General features: G+C 40.1%; 1 protein-coding gene across 1 annotated transcript in view; it reads left to right on the plus strand.

The window, feature by feature from the left end:
• LOC110154046 (protein shisa-6) overlaps positions 1-21888 on the plus strand; it is a 204560-nt gene that overhangs the window by 43071 nt on the left and 139601 nt on the right. The window contains exon 3 of the mRNA XM_020917981.2: positions 9893-9994. Within this exon, the coding sequence (XP_020773640.1) occupies positions 9893-9994 (102 nt within the window). The remainder of the gene's footprint in view (positions 1-9892; positions 9995-21888) is intronic.

Consider the following 21888-nt stretch of genomic DNA (forward strand, 5'->3'; position numbering starts at 1 on the left):
GTTTTGAGCACCAGTCTACGGCCCTCGATCAGTCCTCTGCTTCGATTGTGTTTAGATATGTGGCCGTTGATGAAAAAAGTTTGGACACCCCTGCCATAGACTCTATAAAGAAATGGACTTGAGTGCAACATCATCTGTAACATTTGGCTCCAGACAAATGAAGCTCATCAAGGCTCGTGGGTGAATTTGTGGGGAATGGAATGCAGTGACTATTGGGATAACTAGGTCCATTTATATATAAAGTCTATGGATGAGTAAAAGCATGAAATCTGACATTTAATGTTTTGTCCTTCGTACTACATTAACTTCAGATTGATCAGATGTTACATTCACAGTTCCGAGAATAGCAGTTCCCAGCCCCCCCCCCCCCCAAAAAAAAAACAAAAAACAATAAGCTCCTTAAGTCAGTGAGATGACTATACGGCAGTGTGTTTTTTGTCTTCCTGACTGACTGAGGTCAAAACCAGTGAAACCTCCTGATGCAGAAGAGTGCTCCTCTGATGCACACGACCCTCTCACACGTGGAGAAGGAATCACTGAAACTCTGGTGTGGAGGACATTTTGTCCCAGCACCACACTCATGCTCAGAATCTTGTGTGCCTTTTCTTTTATATTTACTACAAATAGCCATAGTCAAAAACAGGGACTATCAAGTGCTCTGCCCAAGGACACAACATCAGTGCAGTGAAGCCGTGATCTGCCTTTTCTGGTTCACTGATCGGCAAACTCCAAATGGATCTCACGCCCATGAGATGATAATGTTAAACTTTACCGTCAGACTTTTGAAGGACAGACCTAAAACTACTTCAGCTATGATCAGTTTGTTCTTGGTTTTGGTCAGACACAAAGCTCCAGCTCCAGTGCCGGCTTGTCTCTCTGACGGTCTGGACCATGGAGCACAAAAAGACCATTGTCCAGTTTTCTGATGGTCCAACCACAGCTGCAAACTTACAGCACATCTCTGAAATACTTTTAGATGTCTCTTCTCAAATATCCTCAGAACATTCAGAACAAAATATAGTCCTTCTTTTAACTGAGATAAGTCAGACATTGGTGCTTCAATTGTTGAGGCAACGGAAATGTTACGTTTCATTTGTGAGATTTGTTGGTGACTCTGCACGTCAGTATAACCCATCAAACATCGTAGACATTGCTTACACTTCCAGAGTCTTTGAAGTACTGAGTTTGGAGTCCTTGGTGTTCCAGTCAACTGAAAGGCCTAGGACACACTGAGTCAGAGTCCTGCATGGGTCCATTTTGGAGATCCGCACCCTCACACTACAGCACCACACGCGCCCGTTAATCTGTGATATCAAAGTTAAATCCATTCCCACCCAGACCTGTTAACATTCTAATCCAGAATTTAACCAGGTGTAAACAACCAGGACTAATTCAGGACTGAACCAGTATCATTAGCATAAATGTATACACACTGCAAACCTCCCAGCTGATCACCAGGACTACACCAGGACTGGACCAGATCTAAACCAGGACTAAACCAAGAGCGCAGCCGCTGAGCCGATCTCCTCCCCTGGTGGTTTTGTGTAATAAAAACACTAAAGTCTCTCTCAGCCTGGCCTATCGTTCTGGAAAAAGATGGGAAATGGCACTTGTTTCCAGGGGAACGGACGTCCTGGATGCACGTCAAGTATTTTTTTCCCGTTCGTTGTTCAGTTGAGTCACCTGACCCTCCCGTGTGTAATCACTACCCGCATACGTGCCCGTAACATTCCAGAATGTTAAAATCCGCCTCTTTCAGCAACTATTTGTGAGACCCGGTGCAGGACCCGGTGCAAGACTTTGCTGTGAGCTTATTTCACCTCAAGCACATTTTTAGCCAGCATTAAAGCTCCTATATTACACACAGTTGACTCTTGTGAGCTTTAAACCATGTTAGAAAGCTGTTACCTCTTCAAAAACAGACCTGGAGCTGTGTTTTATTTCATTTTCTTCCTTTATTTAAAAAAAGAACAAGTATTATGCAAACTTGTCTTTTTGGAGCTTGTTCTCTCATCAAAAACATTTGAACGTTTGAATCTTGCCAGAATCATTTTCCCCCCTCACAGGCAAACTGCACGTCTCCGCAAAAGATACAGAAATTCCATCTTGGTTACGAGCCTGGTGACATGTAGTCTGTGATGGCCTGTGTGTGTGTGTGTGTGTGTGTGTTTGTTAGTGTGTGTGTTTGTGTGTCTGGCGGGCGCTCTGACAGAGGAGAGAGACGACACAACATGGCTGGCTGCTCTGTGTGATGGAGCGGTCGTGGTGATGCCCTGAGCTCTGGCCGGTGGGAGCGGCGAGTGATTGAGTTCAGAGAGCAGAGCCATGCAGGCAGAGGACAGATACAACACACTTCTCCACTGTTTCCTCAACACTTTTCACCTGAGAGAGACGGAGGGATGGAGAGAGGAGAGAGGGGACATAACATATTACCAGTGTTTCCTCACCACTTTTCGCCTACACGAAGAGGAATAAAGAGGGCGGGAGAAGGGCTGAGTGAGAAGGAAAGAGAAGAAAGGAAAGAGAGGAGAGATTAGGCTAGAGATGAAGGGAGAGAGAATAGTGGAGAGTCAGGGTAGAGGAGAGGGAAGAGAGCATAACATGTCTTTTCAGTGACTGTGTCTGAATGTCCACGTAATTCTCCACTATTTAGGGGTCAGGCCAATTTGAGGCGTGTCAGGTGAAAATGTAGTGCACTCTAAATTTCCCACAATGCACCTCCAAAAGCAGTGTGTATCTGTGGTCAATAGACTGGTCAATATAGACCACAGTGTATTGTAGTAGTTGGAGAAACAGCAGTGGACAGAGACAGGTGTTTAACTGCAGACAGAAGCTGTGGTTTATGGCACTCTGTACAACCTGATCCTGAATAAAACTCTCTTAAATAAACTGTTATTCACTTACCTTAATGCAAACCAATAAAAATGTCCACATCTCAGACAAAAAGCTGAATAATCCAGTCTGTTTACATGAGATCCAGTGTGACAACGACTTGTCTGGTTATTATTAGTCCATAAACACTTGTGTCAGCCCAGTCGGATCTTTATTTATGACACAAATCAAGTTTTATCAGAGTTTAGCCTCTAGACTATGGAGTAAGAAAGCTTTAAGACATACGGGCCTGGTCAAGCAGAAGTAAACAGCAAGGCCAAAAATTCAAGTTAATTCATCTGATACAAAAATGTATTGAACAGATACATATGTACTCTAGTTTATGAAACTGTTGACCTTTTTTCTGTACCATTTTTGGTTCTAAAGTTCCATCCGTTTTAACAGACCTGCAAATCATGTCAATAAATGGATGTATTTCATCATATCTTGTGTTATTCCATCTTTGAACTGTTGATGAAGGTAGATGATTTTTTTTTTTTTATGTATTTAAAATGATAAAAATTAGCTTGGAAGGACTGACATATTTTATAGAAATACTTTCCTTTCATTTTGAAGTAATATTAAAGTATTCAGAAGAAAAAAGTGACAAACTAGAAAAGCACTCAGACCTCCGCCAAGGACTACCCCCATTTTTTATATAAATTGCGATAAAATCAGTCTTCTGGATCAGATCCAGATCAGCCTTTGGAATATGAAAGAGGAACCCATTGTCCATCCCTGAGTCAAATTTCATGGGGTTTGGTCAATAATTAACCGAGATATTGAGAAACAAAATTTTTGGCCCCATTTACCACAATGTTAACTAAAATCTCAAAGTGATCCAGAATCCAGGATTTCTTCCGGATCACCCCCAAAATGAAATCAGTTCTTCCTTTTCACATTTCCAACAAACACTGAAAATTTCATCAAAATCGGTCCATAACTTTTTGAGTTATGTTGCTAATAGACAAACAAACAAACAAACAGACAAACAAACAGACAAACAGACAAACAGACAAACACCGGCAAAAACATAACCTCCTTGGCGGAGGTAATGATGCAAAATCATGCACCTTCTACTTACTTGTACAGTTTTCCCTCCGTTACTTTTCCCTCCGTTACCATGACCTTTCTTAATAAAAAATCTCATGAGTCAAAAAGTAAGAGGTTTTTCAACCTAATCTTGTACCATATGGTAGAAAACTATATGAAGCAAATATTCAAACCAGTTTGTTAAGGATATGTAAGTGAGAACCAAGAGTTATCACTGTTTGGATTTATTGCCCAAAAAGTGCTGCATATTTCATTCCCTCTGTTACCGACATGAGTTTTTTTTTAAAATTTTGTCAACAACTTGAAAGAATATCACAGGTTTAACTTGACCCTGTTGGAGTGTTAACTCTTTCCTACATTCTGATACTTTACTTATTTCAATAGTCCCTCTAGTTTCTGAATAAGAGACATTTGAATGTAAAAAATCTGCCCCTGTTCCCCTCTGTTACTGCTTGACCGGATCCATATTCATGTGCACAGGATAGAAATCCCTGCATATGTGGCTGTAGTTGAGCATAAAATAAATATTCGTAAACTCAAATGAGTCCAGTCGTGCATAAAATGTGTTGTGTGTGTTTCATCCATCAGAATACGAACTGAAAAGTTACGTTTTCTTCAGTACGAATACAAATTCACAGATGCAACTCGACTGTCAAAAACACACCATCACTTCACAGGCTTTATTTGTTTAGCAGAAGAAACATTGATGGAGATTGCTGCACTTACAGTAAGTTGTAGCAGAGGGTAAAAGTGGACTAATGGCAAAACAAGGAGTTACAACAGAGTTAACAGAGTTAATTACAATTTATTGTAAAAATAGACTTGTCTTGCCACATTGAATTTCGTAACCGAACGCTTCTGTGTAATATTGTCTAGAAAAACTCTGCACATTTTTGTAATTGTAATTCTTGATGTCATAACTATTCGATTCATATTCTGATGATAAAACACACACAACACATTTTATGTACGACTGGACGCATTCCTTACGATTATTTATTTATGCTCAACTACAGACAAACATGTACAGAGAAAGGGAAGAGATGAAGGGAACTGAGAAGAGAAGAGGAGGGAGAAAGAGGAGGATGGAGAGAGAAAGGCAAGAGGGGGTTATAACAAATCACTTCTGTGGTTCCTTTGCCACTTTTTGCCTGAGAGAAGGTGGAGCGAGAGGAGGAAAGAGAAGAAGGGAGAGGAGGGGGAGAGTGGAGGGAGAGGAGGGGTGACAGAGAGGAGTGATGGAGGATAGAGGAGGGAGGAGAGAGAAAAGGGGTGAGAGGGAGAGAGGAGGAGAGGGGGCAAACACAGCTCTGTTTCTCCTTGTCACTTTCTGCCTGAGAGAAAAAGGAGAGAGGAGGGAAAAAAGAGGAAGAGAGGAGGGTGGAGGGGTGGAGAGTGGAGAGAAGAGAGGGGGAAGACACAGAGAAGAGAAACCTGAGAGGGGAAGGTGAAAGGGGGAAAGAGAGGGAGAGGAGGAGAAAGGATGGAGAGAAGGAGAGCAGGACAAAGTCAGGTTAGTGATGACACCATGACACATGGAGCTCTGATGGTTCATGTTAGCAGCAGATTGGACTGTCACACCTGTTTTATGTGAAGAGGAGAGGAGGAGAGAGAGAGAGGAGAGGAGAGGAGAGGAGAGGGGAGAGGAGGAGAAAAGGAGGAAAATGACATCTTAAATCACATGTAACTGTTTCTATTCATCATTTTAAATGTATTTATTACATTTTGCAGCTGGAGCGCTGCTAACAGAAAGACACTTCACTAAATGACGTCTAAATATTCATAATGAACAAGGTGTTGTTCCCTCATCAAAAACAAGCCTGAAGAGGTTTAGAGTTATCTGTGCATGTTTGAGTAATTTAGTGATCTCTCCTGGGCCTATTCAAACTCTCCTTATCATTGATTTCAAACTTTTTTTTGCGACACAAAATAAAATGATACGACCAACACAAAAACGGTGGTATTTTGCAAATTAAACTTAATAATAAACATTTTCAAAGACGTTCGTTACTTTACTTAATTTGCAGCTTGAGAGGAGAGAGGAGAGTGGGAGAGAAGGAAGAGTAAAAAAAAAATAGGGCCAGGCACGTTAATGTGTTAATTTTGAGTTAACTAATCAATTCATTAACGCTGACAATTATTTTAATGCTGTTAACACAGTTTTTATTATTTATTTATTTATTTTATTGTAAAAGTCTGTTTCTCACTGTCTTTTATTCTGAAAAAGTCCACCGCGAGCGTTTCTTTAAGTTTGACATCTTTTCTTTACACTTTTTTCACTTTTTTCTGACCACGTGAGATGATGTGAGATCCGAGCCTCCGGGAGCCGCGGGTGAGGCCAGACTGCAGAACCGGAACCCGTGGCTGAGCCCGCGGCCGGGCCGGACCGACCGTGGCTCTGAGCTTCCGCAGGCTCCTTGCTTCGACCGGGCCACGTGCTCCGGTTCACGGGTCTTTGTCTTCTCCTTCTTCCAGACGCCCCTGAGTCGTCCAAATCGAGGTGTTCAGTGTGCTTTTCATCGCTGTGGTCTTGTTTACATAATGCTATTACAGAGTATTCACGAAGGTCCGGAAGATTTGGTGATATGATCCCGCCCATAACTCAATGAAATATGATTGGCTCAGACAACTGTCAATCTCAAACTTCATTCCAGCCGCCGGTTCAGTGCTGCAGGGAGAGTCACTGATTTACCCAGATACCACTGGAAGAAAAACTGTGATTGGTCCATTTCCATTCCATTATATTAACCCTTTGTTTCCCAAGAAATATCAGTCCAAGTTTATAACAATGATGATAATGACAATGATGATAACATGCGATTAATCAAGATTAATTGCGATTAATCACTCAAACTCATGCGCTTAATGCAATTAATTTTTTTAAATTTTTGCCCAGCCCTAAAAAAATATATAAAAATACAAATAAATAAATAAATAATAAAAATAATAAATCCACCACTCGTTTAACATTTAACATTTCTGCACGTTAACGAGCGATACCTTTGACATGAGGTCATCAGTATCCACTGGGGGTGAAGTTAACTGGAGGCACTGCTCTGTCTGAATCTCTGTTACTCAAGTTTGACTTTAATTTGAGTTTTGTTTTAACACAATGTGACCTGAAAGAAGTGACTTACAGTAGTTGCAGCTAAAACAAGTGAACTGATCAGCGCTGTCAAGTCCCTTTCAAATACGACTGGTCATTATCCAACACTTCACACTCACCGTTTAGAGTGAAAATCAGACACCTTAAATGGGACCAGTTTTTTGAGTTTTCATATCATTTAAAACTGATCAAGTTGTGTTTGTACATTGTGTCAACACTGTAACTGCTGAACATTCCCCCATAGACATACATACAGCCCCTCCTCAGCGTGACGTCACTGTGTAATATCAATAAATACTGTGTGTCCGGTTCCTTCCACACAGTGACCTTGTTCCTCTGAGCTGTGGTGAAGGCCTCTGGTGACCTCACGAGTCTTTACATCAGCAGCTCTGTGATCCACTGACCTGCACCGAGCCACATGTTCCACTCACACACTCCTCTGGACACCAGACACGGGCGGCACTCTAAGGCTACGTTCAGACTGCAGGGCTTAATGCTCAATTCCGATTTTTTTGTGAAATCTGATGTTTTTGCGAAGTCGTTCACATTTCCAATTAAATGTGACTTGTATGTGATCCCCTGTGTGAACATTAAACGACCTGAAAATGTCCCGCATGTGCACTGGAGACCGCAGTGAGCGTGCTCTGTGTTTACGGAAGTTGTCCAAACATGGACGCAGCATTGAGCACCTGGAGATTTTAAAGTTCCTCTCGTACCGGAGCCACAACATGAACAACTTACTTGTTGTAAGGAGGAGATTGAGAAGGAGAAGGACGAGGTTTTTGGCCGTGGCGTTGTGTGGGACGTTGAAAGTAACGTGTGGATGTGGAGATGTAGCCAAGAGTGGTGAGTGGAGATGTGCTTCACTTCAGTGACACAGAGTTCATTAACAGTTTTCACCTACTTCAGTGCAGAATAGTGACGTTTGTGTCTTGTTGATAACGTGTAAGTGGATGAATGCACTTTGGCCGTTCACAGTGAAGTCACATGTCAAAAGATCAGATATGTATCGGTTTCAGGAGCACACATCCAAGTGTCCTGGGTCACATTTGAAAAAATCGGATCTTCAGACTGTCATTAAAAGATCAGATACAGGTCACATAGAGGCCAAAAAATTGGATTTGGGTCACTTCAGGCTGCAGTCTGAACGCAGCCTTTAACTCTTTATATACAGCCACGTTCCAAACAGGAAGTTCACATGTGGCTCTTCTGGCTCCTTCTGACTCTGGCTCCCATTGACTTACACTGGGATATTGTGGCTCCTCTCTCTGTACCTGCTGCTGGCAGCCTTAATATTTTGGTCTTAAAATGTTCATGTTAACGTCCTCTACATGATCCTGGGGTTTGGTGTGGCTCTAGATTCACGTCTATAACCACCAGCATCATGATCTTTATTTGACTGGAGCTGGGCCTTATGGGTGACATCACACTCGCTTAGTCCTCGTCTTTACACAGTCTGTTATAGTTCAGATATGGAGACTATAGTTAAAAAGAGGATATTTTACTTCTATGGGACATTCATTGTAACACAAAACATATTTATATCACCGTGTCATCTTTTATTGTTACTAATTATATGAAATTTGGTGGCAAAAAAATCATTTCCAACTAAGCCTAAAATCAAAATTGATTCAAATGAAAACACTCGTTTCTCATCCACCAAATTTCTGAGCGTCATTGTTGATGATGATCTAAACCGGAAAGAGCAGCTGACTGGGTGACCAGAAAAAATGAATAAATCTCATGGTGTTATAAGAAAAGTTTATAAAGTCCGGGACTCAAAATCTATACTTATATTATACTATAGTTTCATTTGTCCCTGTCTGTCATATTGGAATAATGTCTGGACTGCAGTTGCTTAAACTAAATATTATTGGTGCAAAAATGCTTTGTTCATATTGAAACTCATTCCTGACGCCAACATCATGTGTGAATTTATTCATCAAACTGAACATTCTTAATATTTATGAGATGAATGTTTATCATATTTGTATTTTCATGTATAAAACACTTGATAATTGAAATATGATCCCTAAACATTTCACATTTTACTTGAAAGTTTTTTAGTAGTTTTTTTTTTTACATGAATCTGTATGTCATCCCCATCAGCAGCGTTGTGCATCCACACTGACTTACCGCTGACAGCGTCCGGTGAACTGAGATACTGACCAGTTTTTGTGCTGATGAAAGTAGTCCGGCAAGTTGGCTGGGGACATTAAAATAAAGTGTTTTTCTTCTCAAAACAATATGTGTTCAAAAGAGTGATACATTTGCATCACAAAACCTTTGTTCTCGAAAAAGTCAAACCCCATAAACGCTTGGCACTATTTTCTCTCCAATGCAGAGAGTCATAGAGACAAAACTTGTCAAAATTGTAATTTTCATGTCCCAAAATGTGTCACATCAAGAGCTCAGTTTTGCTTCGATACAGAGGCTGTAAATTCTGGAGCAGTTTTCACATTTGGCTAATGACGCATCAGAAGTGTTGTTTGTTTAAGAAGAGGAAATGTTTGATAATCATCATCAGTTGTGGATGTTTCTTTGTGTTTTAATCGATGTTTGAATTAAATGAATTTAATCCAAGGTCTGTAAATGTTTTTAGGATTAGGGTTAACCCTAAAATTGCAGTTCAAAATTTTTCAAAGTTGCAGGTTGAGACTTGCCTCTAGTGACTTTTCACTGAAGCATGTTTGTCATGTTGAAAAATAGCTCTGTGACATATTTTTTTTTTTTTTTACATAACTGCAAGTAAGTACAGAGGTGTGGGCGGGGATAGGGGGTAGGTGAAAACTTAAATTTTCTGAGCATTTAAGCCTCAAATGTAAAACAATGAGGTTGTAACCCGGTTGCTTGTGTGCGCAGGTCTGCACTACGGAAAAGACAGCGTGCGCAGCAGTGGAGGAGCCGACCTTCATAACTTCATCTCGTCAGGCTTCGTCACTCTGGGTCGAAGCCATCAGAAAGGTAACTGCTCTGCTCCTCATCTTCACACACAAGACACTGTCTCATTCATGCGTGTACAGTCTGGTCAATATGTCCATCAATAACACATAATCAGCTCATTCACATACGCCTACGGGGCCACACAAGAGGGCCACACCTGAGGGCCACACCCGAGGGCCATACCCGAGGGCCACACCTGAGGGCCACACCCAAGGGCCACACCCGAGGGCCACACCTGAGGGCCACACCCGAGGGCCATACCCGAGGGCCACACCCGAGGGCCACACCTGAGGGCCACACCCAAGGGCCACACCCGAGGGCCACACCCGAGGGCCACACCTGAGGGCCACACCTGAGGGCCCTCTTTTGAAACACATGGAGTCTGAACAGGCTCAAATGAAAATACAGAATGTGATTGCATCTGTTGTCTTAATGTCACAGTTACTACTACTGATACTTTGCAGCTGATTCCAAAACATTCCCTGAGGGTGAAGCTAACGGAGGCACTACTCTGTCTGAAGTTCTGTTACTCAACTTACTCTAGATTACAGTATTTTTCAGACTATAAGTCACACTTAAAATATGTTAATTTTCTCAAAAATCAACAGTGCATCTTATAATTCGGTGCCTTATGTATTAATTCTGTTTGTGTTTACTGACCTCGAACCAATTTTATGTGCTACACGGCACTCAAAAATCTGTCAGAATGTTTTAGTATGACGTTAGTAAGATACAAGTCACACCGCTTGATGGATTGTCTGAGCATTATGGCTACCAGAGTCAGAAGCCTCGCGGGATTGTCTCCTTTAGTCCGACAGAAGATGACGATCAGAATATCAGGAGCGAACTGTTTTTCTCAGCATTTATAGTTTATACAAATGAGCCATGTGGTTTTAAATTTTGTTTCTGTAAAACTTAAACAAATGTGCACAAAGCTGCATTAAAAACATTATTACTCAATGTATATTTGAGTCGTCCTCGTAGGAAAAAAATATTCACCAAGACAGGGAATTACACCACAATCTGCCCATGGCTGGAAGGATCAGTCTCAAGCGTCATCTGTTTTGCTTAATGCGTCTTATAATCCAGTGCACCTTGTGTATGAAAATAGACACGAGAATTCAACATTATTGATATATATCATATATTATAATAAAGTGTGTTTTATAGTCCAAAAAATACAGTAATCTGAGTTTTGTTTTAACACAATCTGACCAAAAAGAACTGATTTCATTGTAGCTAAAACCTGTGAGCTGATTTTGAACTGTTGAGCAAGTCCCTGCGTCGTCATTGTCATTTCTGCCATAGACATACATACACTACACCCCCAGCGTGAAGTCACTGCAAAGTATCAAGTATCAACTTCTTTAAAAAAAAATTTATTGTGATAATTTTTATATTATTTTTAAAGGTGCATTATATATTTTGTTTGTTTTCGGCTTGTCTCTGTGGAGATAGATCTCTTCCTGGAATGTTTGACACTAAACGCTGTAAAGTTTATTAGTTTTATTCCACAAATACACCTACAAAAACATACATTTTCCTCCACAGATCTGACTTGGCCTGGTGGAGTCATCTGCTTATGTTCACGCAGATAGATAAGTTAATATTGGAGAACATTCCAGTAACATCTCCATGGTTACAAGCCGGTGTTGTACTCTCCTCCAGCAAAGTTACATAGTGTTGCTTTAATGTTGAAAATACAGGAATGGCAGCTGCGAGAGTGTGTCATCTTGAATCTCTGACATTACAGTACTGGTGTTGTTGAGCTTGCTAGTTATTGCAGTTTTTTTGCAGTTGTCTGTCCTGCTTCGACCTGGTTTGGGGGTTTTGGGTGAGATCTACGTTAGTCCCACGTTTAAAGTGCATATGACAGGTCAGACTGAAAAATGGACTAAAGCACAGTTCACGTAATTATAGACAAGAACTAGTTTAATCGTTTGACAATTTGGTTCAGTTTGCAGTTGTACTTCCTGGTTGTGCACGGGAAGCCTCGGAGCATAATCATAATAAGTAATTTTAAAGTGTTTTGGGAAAATACAAAAATAAACGACGGTTTGTGCTTTCTCATCTGTAAAAAATCATTCTGATTGGCCGAAGACAAAGCCAGTGACATGCAGAGCTGCAGAACGTTCTAGAGAATAGACTCTATTCACACTTACATCACAAACCAGGAAGACATTTGGAAACCTGCGATGACAACTTCCAGCACTGGGCTCGCCGAACGACTGTGATAAAACCCACTGAAGTAAATGTGATCAGCAGTAAAATGAAGACTGCAGATGTATGTGCTGTTTGGAATCATCTGGAATTTAACGCCCTCATCTCTTCTAATCACATGTACCAGTGTGCTCGGAGTTGTGTGTCAGTGGAGAAATTATGAAAACTGAGGTGTGGTTGGAACTGTTGAATAAGTGAAACATAACAGGACACTACAATGACATTAAAATGAAGAAAACTGGGCCTGGGAAGTTGTATTCGCATCTTTTCAAACCTCTGTCTGGGTTGTGACGTGAGTGTGAATAGAGAGTATAGAATAAGAAAACTCCGTTTGGCCAAAACATGACTTGGACATGTATGCTCTGAGTTCTGTGTTACATAAGTAGAGGTAATCCCATAACTGTTACTTAGCAACCATTAGGTTAACAAGGGCCAAAGCTTTCTAATTTACACAATATTTATGATCTGACAATACAAAAATACACCATATTGTTAGGCGTGTTCTATCAAAAATTACTAGACTCAACAAATTACAAAAATGTATTCCCCTGCCAATACAATTCTAATACAGAGCTCTGGGTCAAATCACTGTCCCTGATGGCCTCCACTTACGCAGGTCTTACGCCAGGCAATCTGACTCCCTGACTGTCCCTCAACCCAGTTTATAAAACACAACAGTATGAATATGCATATAATATGTTGAGCAGGTTCACGTCCTTGAAACATCAGCATTTCTTCTTTGGGGGAAGTGACAACCCCCTCCAAACCATTGTAGATCACACCAAGTCTTCTTAGATAACTCCAGCCTGGGTTATCTCCAAAGCCTTATCTGCAAAGGAATGTCCCTAAAAAACACACATCTGTTTCCCATTATTTAGGACACACAGAGCGTTACCTTTAAACATTAAACAATGTTCAACTCAATGTATTAAACAATATTCAGACCACCACTTGATACAGCCTTCAATATATATAATATTCTTAAACTTAGACTTAGACAAACTTTATTGACCCACAAGGGAAATGATTTGGACACTCACACATCACAATAAAATAGAATAACAAAGAGTAAAAATATAAATGGTGATAATACATTTTAAAATTAAAACTAAATAGTAGCAAAAATAGCAAGAAACTGGTGTCAAATAAGGCAAAATTATATAATGTAATATGTACAAGTAAAAATAAAATAAAATAAAATATAGAAATAAAGTAACCCTGTATCAGTTCGCTGTGAGATTTTGTCCAAGGCTCCGCTCCCAAACCTATGTCATTCATGCTCCCACATGACAATCTACGTACATATTTGTAGTTTTGTATCATAAGCATGATACAAAAACTGTACACAGCAACCAGACAAACCTGATGTGATGTGCAATAGTTTCATGAGCGGGATGCACGCTGATTGTGTTGTGATAGTGCTCTAAAGGGGGAGTGACTTAGTGCAGAGAGCAAAGGGCATGTGGAAACATATAAAACATGTTAATACGTTGTTTTCAGTGACTATAGCATTTACAAAACAATAAAAGGTAACATGGTGATCTAAATATGTTTCAACAGTAAAAATACCTCCTTTCAAATGAATGTTTAAACTGACAGAAACTGATGACATAGATAGAAGGATTCCTTTTGTGGAAGTGTGGAGTAGAGGTCTGCATGGGAAAAAATGTTCAGTCCGCTCCACCTGCTAAGAAATGTCATTTTCAGTCCCGCTCCCTCCCTCATCTGCAATATTTTGTCCCGCTCCTGCCCACAAATCCTGCACGATGGGAACGTTCTCTTTCTTAATGTCGAACACGGAGAAGCAGAAAGAAATTGTCTAAAATGTGTGCGAGATTAGACCACGTCCACAAGTTTAGGCTGCTTAAAATGTTTATATCAAGGCCAAATAAAATATCCAGCACAAATGATGTATGACAAATATGAATCATTTGTATATTTTACTTTACACTCATATTTAGTTCACGGGACTACAGTTCATCATCCCACCCACCTCCTCCCACACTGTCCAGTCCCACTCCCGCCCATCACCCACAATGAGCAAAATGTGTCCCACACCGCACTGTTTTGCATTGAGTCCCGTTTGCATAAGGCCTGCAGGAGTGAGGGCTCTAGTGTGAAGAATAGGCGGGGGAAAAAGTATTGAAATATCGATATATAGTATTGTTTAATGTGATCATACAGTATTGATATTGCGGCTGCTGTATTGATATTTCACCAAGAGTTGTTTTTTTTTTGTATATTTTACTCTATTCTTTTGTTCCAGCTACAGTTTTGTTGTTTGTTCAGAGGAAAGAAACTGGTTTATGCGACATATTTGATATTTTCACTGTTTTGATGATTAAAATGTTTGTGTTTCATATGAACTTTGCACAAGAAGTGGTTTAACAAAGACTTTTAGTTTCACAGTCATGATTTAGACTTTATTTTTTATTGAACCACATCGAAATTGATTTGAAATAAATCGCATTGAATCGAAAGTGCACTGTATCGAGATATGTATCGTATCGGCAACTTCTTAATGATACCCAGCCCTGGTGAAGAAGAAAGAATTACAGCAGGAGTGGGCAAACTTTTTGACTCGAGGGCCACAAAGGGTTCTAAAATTTGACGGAAGGGCAATCCACCTCATAAGAGGAAAAAAAACAAAAAAAACAAAACATAGAGCATATGTAGAAAACCAGTGTTATTGTAATAGTCCATAATTGAAAATCATTCCAAAGCATTGGAACAAAATATCTGTCTTTCAAGTCCCATTGTATTTACTATTTATTGAAATGACTTTTAAAACACTGAAAATTTGGTGAGACGAATTAAACCAATTAAAGGGCCGCATATGGCCCCTGGGCCGTAGTTTACCCACCCCTGAATTACAGGAAGTAGAGTAGAGTGAAAGTAGAGCTGTAATTCTTCTTAACTTCCACTTAAGACAATGACTAAAAAGAAAAAAAAAATCATAATAAGTATTATCCCAGCACACCAAGTCATAACTGAACAACATTAAAAAAGAGAAAACCTGTCATCTGCACTTTCATGTTTTGTTTAGATTAGCTTTCGACTCTTCTGTTCTGAGTCCCGCCTCAGAACAGGTTGTTTCATTTTGAACAGTAGCACTTACATTCCAACTGTTACTTTGATGATGTGAATTTTCTTTGTGAAGGAACAAAAATACACACACTTGTACTTTGTGAAGTCTAACACACACCGGTGCTCAGAGCTGCAGTGTGCTGTGTGCTGCTGGGACCACAGAGAACAGCAGGTACATGTGTGAAAACTGGGGAGACTTTAGTTTATGCACCAACTTTGCTCATGGTTTCTCTTCCTTTGGCCTTGTGCATGTCATGTGTGAGGAGAGAAGGCTTCACTCGGGTCAAATGCAGACTGAAATCAAACATATACTGTTTTACCAGCTGTACTTTATGGGTTGCATTCATGAAGTAGAATTTGATAATATAATTTCAAGGACAGGAGCTTATGTAACTCTGTGTGAGATATTTACTGTTTTTGAAAGAAATCCCCAAACTTATGATCCACATATTTTGAATCTTCTCATTATTTCTTTGGGATTGGCTCCACAAAACTCTACACAAACTCACCATTTTTGACAGATAAAACTGAACTTTTTGCCAGTTTTTTCTTCATGTGGACAGTCCCAGTAAATGCAGAAATGAAACAAACCATTAACCAGGTCAACAAATCTACAATGTGACATTAACACGTAACTCTACTAAAGAATTCTGACCTGTCCTCCAGCTCAGTTTCAACATCCTATATCATGAAAAATGTGTGAGCTTGTGAGCTTTAAATCATGTCACGGCCTACGTTCAGACTGCAGGGCTTAATGCTCAATTTGGAGTTTTATGTGAAATCCGATTTTTTTGCGAGGTCGTTCACGTTTCCGTAAATATGACTTGTATGTGACCTCCAGTGTGAACTTTAAATGCTTCAAAAGTGTCCTGCATGTGTATTGGAGGACACAACGACATCACAAAGAGTTTATTCCTTTTAAGGAGGAGATTGAGAAGAAGAAGGATGAGATTTTTGGCCGTGGAGTTTTGTGGGGCAGTGGCAGCAATGTCCGTAGAAAGGAATGTGTGAGTGTGGAGTCGCAGTCAAAAGTGGTGGCATTGTGATGTCCTTCACTGCTTCACTCACACGGAGTTCAGACAAAATCTTCGTCTGATGAGAAGACCGTTTGTGTACATTTGTGACGTGTAGGTGGGATGAATGTGACCTGACCTTTAAGACTGAAGTCACATGTCAAAATTTCAGATATGTATCGGTTTTAGGAGCACATATCCAAGTGTCATGGGTCACATTTGAAAAAAAATTGCATCTGTGTGGTTCAGACTGTCATTAAAAGTTCAGATACAGGAGCATAAGGGCCAAAAAAATCTGGGCTGCAGTCTGAACGTAGCCTTAATGTTATTAAGTCCTCAAAAACAGCTGGAGTTGTGTTTTGCTTCATTCACACATGTTTGAACTCTTTATTATTAGTCCGTCTACATCTCCAAAGCTCAAAATGCTCTGTTCCACCTTGTGATGTCATGAACCAGCAACCACCTACTTAAGTTCAGAGGAGATTGGCAATTCTGGGACTGAAATTATCTAAATGATTCAAGCAAAGGTGTATGGAGTTTAAAAACAATGGAGCACAACAGCACAAGGAGTGTTTTCAGTTTGAGAAGAACTCAGCCTAAATATTCAGGGTTTATGTGTTTAAAATGTATGAATGGAACAAAACACAAGTCCAGGTGTGTTTGTGATGAGGAAACTACATTAGAACACAGATTAGAAAATATGGACCCTTTAAACTACAGTGATTCTAAAATGTTGTGATGTTGTGTGAATGCAGAATGTACAGAAATACACTTTGGAAATCCGAACAGCAGAGAATCTCAGGTAGGACGTGACCAATCTTCCCCAAAACACATGCACATATTAATAGGTGTTGTATGGATGGAGCTGGGTTATTGCTTTATCGACTTGTTTCTCACATCTTTTCAGTTGACACAGCAGCACAGTGGGCAGTGTTCTCATTTTATCAAAGTTTGCCGGCCAAGCTTTATAACACAACTTGATGAAATATATATTGTTTGTCCAATTCTTCTAAAGCAGAGCAAGGGACGTGGGTACAGAACATTCCTGAACTTCAGAAAACCACAATATCCACAAATAAAGAATTCCTTCTTTCAGCCACAGCTCAGTACAATGAATCCTCACTGTATGTGGCTCCTCTGGTCTGAATGTTTTTAGGTGGATGGAGAAAAACAGAATCCACATGAAAAGGTAGTGCGTCGTCCAGGAATTGAACCCCAGACCTTTTTATTGCTGCTAGAGGAGATTTTGAATTGTGATTGGCGGATAAACCAAATACTGAAATATCGATATTAACTGAGGTATTGAAAAGTATTCTTTATAGCAGGAGTTTCAATGTATTTTAATACAAAAATGATTGATAGTGGGAACAGATTGATATAGTGATACTTGCCATAGTATTACTTCTTTGATATTGAATGAAATATCAATGATTGGTAACACTTTGTTTTAGGGTACACTTATTAACATCTAAATACCTGCTAATTAGCATGGTTTTAGATGGTTACATTTTCATAAATTAGTATTTATTCATCCCTTATTAATGTCTAATCCCCCATAAGTTTATTCTGCTTTTACTTAGACATTTACATTTTCCTATTAATACACTTCTTATTCCTGCTTATTAGTTTGATACTATGGCATTTTTGTCCATGAATTATGAATCTAATAGCTTTTGGTAATAAGTGTTCTGTTAAAGATGAGTAGAATTAAGTAATAAAGCTCAAAAATATGTTCTCCATTCTAAAGTGATGTTTTGATCACAGTTAATAAATGACATAGTTGGACACAAATTGAAATGAATATGGTTCCTATTCTAAGGGGCCATCCACACGACAGCGTTTTTTGGTGAAAACCGGAAGTTTGTATTTGTTTTGGTCTTTTGTCCACATGGAGCCGGCGTTTCAGGTGGGTGAAAAGTGAGTTTTTTGAGAACAGGTTCCAGAGTGGAGATATCTGAGAACGCCGGCGTCACGATTTTTGTGTGGACAAACAAACCGCAGCTTTTGGGAAACGATGACATCACGATCTTGTCATCGCCAGAATCCTCCAATGCAGCGAAGCCCGCAGCCCTCGAACTGGCCTCCACAGAGGACACACAAGAGCGATGCCAAAATGAGAGTCTATGGAGCCGCTCCTGTTGCCCAGCAACCGAGACACACACTAATGCTAATGCTAAAAACACACACCGCAGATTACACACACACGGATCAATAACAAAAACTACGTTTACACTGAAACGAATCTGCGTTTCACTGTATCAGAAACGATCTGCGTCCAGACACGTCGTTTCTGTGTCCTCAAGTCTTCCCTATCCACACAGCTTTGCTCATACTTGTTTACGTTTTACAGAAATGAAACTTAAAACCGCATGGATAATTAGCATAAACTAAGCGACTCAAAAAACAGCTCACTATTGTGCACTGATGCGGTTCAGCTTCTGTCGGACTAAAGGACACGACTCAGTGGAACATATGGGTAAAATCAGCTAAATTACCTTAAAGTTTAAAAACAGGGATGAGATCTGCATTATTAAATATTATTATCATTGTTAACAGCGCCACATACAGTTGTTGCAGATGTATTACATCATTTTCACTCAGTGCTCCGTTGTTGTGTGGACGTGAAGATTTACTGATCCGACACGTGTGTGGACATGATTTTTTTTCAACCCACAAGAAAAAAATCCAGGAGTGTTGTCATGTGGACGTAGCCTAAAGTGCTCTCTTCTTCACACTTAAATCATTGTGATATACATACATATGAATAGTTCATATATGAATACATGAGCGTAATGACTTCATTCATGCCTAGTTGAACTCTTTTAACACCTAACAGACAGTGTTTTATTACATAAAAGTAAATGAAATTTATTAAGTACAAATAGGTAAAAATGATATTTCCTGTGCTACTCGTCCTTAACAACACATTTATTATCAAAAGCTCATTCGAATCATAATTCATGGACAAAAATGCCTTAGTATCAAACTAAAAGAAAAATGTTTGTAAATGTCTCAGTAAAAGCAGAATAAGATGATGGAGAATAAGACATTAATAAGGGGCGAATAAATGCTAATTAATGACAATTTAACCATCTACAACTATGCTAATTAGCAATAGTAAGAGATTAAGTTAAGAAGTGTACCCTAAAATAAAGTGTTACCCAGTACCCAGTGATTTCCCTTCACTCCTTTCTGAAGTCCCTGGTCTATTCAGTCACACACAATGCTCAGTTTTTGTCATATTTATTGATGTTTTTATACAAATATATAGTTTGAGGAGAGGCTAGAAACATATTGGCATTGACACATAGATCACAGAAGAGTAGCACACATGTTCAGTGTTGTGTGGCACACTGACATATACACACATGTACATGTTACTGGACCTGGATTGATATGTAAATGAGCTGTGAATAGAGGTGTGAACGGTTTGCATTTACACACAGGAAAACCGTGACACACATGCATATTAGGCTAATGCTCCTGCAGTATATCAGGTCCTTCACTTCAGTGGAAGGTTATCTACTGGAGAGTGTTATGCAGTAATACTATTAGGCCAACATATGGCCTTTAAATACTGTATGACAGTAAAGAGACAGAATCACAGTGGACGGAGCCTGAAACACTTCAAATCTAATAAAACCAAACCTCTGACATCAGTTAAAGATTTACTATAAATGACTACACACACCAAATACAACACTAAACATATTGGTTTTTACATAGATACATGCACTCTCAAACACATTATATCAGTACAGGGCTTGTAAGTCACTATGTCACAATTCTATTTACAGGTCCAAGCCGCAGCCGTGCCGAATTTGTCCCGACTGATATACATGTGAAAATACTGCAGTGTGGTGTACTAGAGTGTGGATTGGGCTGAGTTTTTTCTATCTGAGCCCGGCCCGTGTCCGACAGAGCACTGATCGAAGATGGGCATTAAGATATTTGTGTCCAAACTCAACACACTATTTTTCTTAGGCCTATTAATGACACTCATAGGATATTGTTTATGTTCCTTTAATGGACACAGACTCAGGATTTAAAGTGCAGCGTCTTATCCACATTGTCCACAGAAATTGTCCTCTGTAAATAATGACATCCAGTTCACAAAACAGCACTGTGAATCCAGTTTGGGGCGTTTTAGAAAAGTAAAAAAGGTGAAAGTGTGTCTGTTTACATCCACACAGCGCACGGATCGAGGTGAAGCTGCACTCCTACTTCCTGTGCACTTTATATTCAATCTTTTATGCTTTAAAAATCATGTATCTGAAGTTTTCCACCATATTTCACAAATAATAATAACACAGTTTTGACTTGGACCTAAACTACAAGTGCAGAGGTCTGATCATTGAACACTTAAAACTCTCAGAGCGACTGGTTTTGACATACTGATATGTCCGAGTCCAACCTGAGCCTGAACAAAAGTCCTAAATATTTATCCAAAACCCGTCCCGTTGAGCTTCTGTTTCCATGCTCTAGTTAGAAGCTCACTACAAAAGGAGGTGATTGTGAAAATGTTCAATGGCTTTGTCATTTTGAACAACTGTTTCGTTGGACCCGGAAGTCGTGTGTGATGTCAGATTTACAAGATGAATTGTATCAGTCCCCAAAAGTCCATATCCGTCAGGTCCTACTCCTTTCAACTGATATTAATCCAACTTGTTTTTTCCACATCAGTGTATTTATAATGAGAGAGAAGACACTGAACTTTGTGCCAGTTTTTGTTTTATGTGGATAGGCCCAGTGTTTACAGAGATCTAACCCATGAACCAGGTCAACAAATCTGCAAACTGAAATCACAGTGTAGAATTTTCACCTGCCTTATCTCAGTTTTAAGGAACACCCGCTGAACCCAACAGAAAGCGCCCCCTTGTGTCCCGGTCGCTCTGGTATCTGGTGCCCTGTATGTTCTTTGATTCAGGTTTTGTCTGGGACTTGGTGGACGCTGCGGGGGAGTAGTTTTGGAGCCTAATGATGGCCGCTTGTATTTCTGTGCGGGTGAAATGCCTGGTATCCTCCGCTCGTCTGTAGCTGCTGTTTTCATCGCTGCGGGGGTCCGAGCGTTCCGCCGCGCGTGTACAAAGCTGTGATAGTTTGCGGTAATGAGAGAAGTGTGATTAGTGTTTGTGAATGTGCAGTTTTCACCCCGGTGTATAAGAACACGGCGCTGGCATTTGCGGCGCTGTTGTGTGTGCTTGTCACAGCTCCAGCACGAGCCCAAACAAATGAGGACGCTATCGGGGAAGGTACATCATTATCCCCAATACAAGCCCAATCACCTGTGCTGTAGTCAATGCATCAAACTCCACAAGGCTCCGCTAATTAACGACTTTTATTTTTATGACCTTATATGGAGCATGCAGTAAATCAAAGAGGGTAGCTGTGATCCAATCATCATAAGCCAAGGTGATACTGTCTTATTGCAAGTTCTCTTCATTTTTAAAGCGGGAGAACCAGTCTCTGCTTTTTGTGAACAAGTACATTTTCTGTTTTCCCCTGAAAGATGAGGCCGCTGTGCTCTGTCTGTGATCTTATCTGTGGAAGGCCATAAGCAGAGCTCTGACTGTGCTTCAGCAGCCCACCCCAGTG

The sequence above is a fragment of the Boleophthalmus pectinirostris genome, unplaced genomic scaffold (genome assembly GCF_026225935.1).
Source record: "Boleophthalmus pectinirostris isolate CB_2022bp ecotype Guang Dong unplaced genomic scaffold, ASM2622593v1 HiC_scaffold_14, whole genome shotgun sequence".
In the NCBI taxonomy this organism is placed as follows: Eukaryota; Metazoa; Chordata; class Actinopteri; order Gobiiformes; family Gobiidae; genus Boleophthalmus; species Boleophthalmus pectinirostris.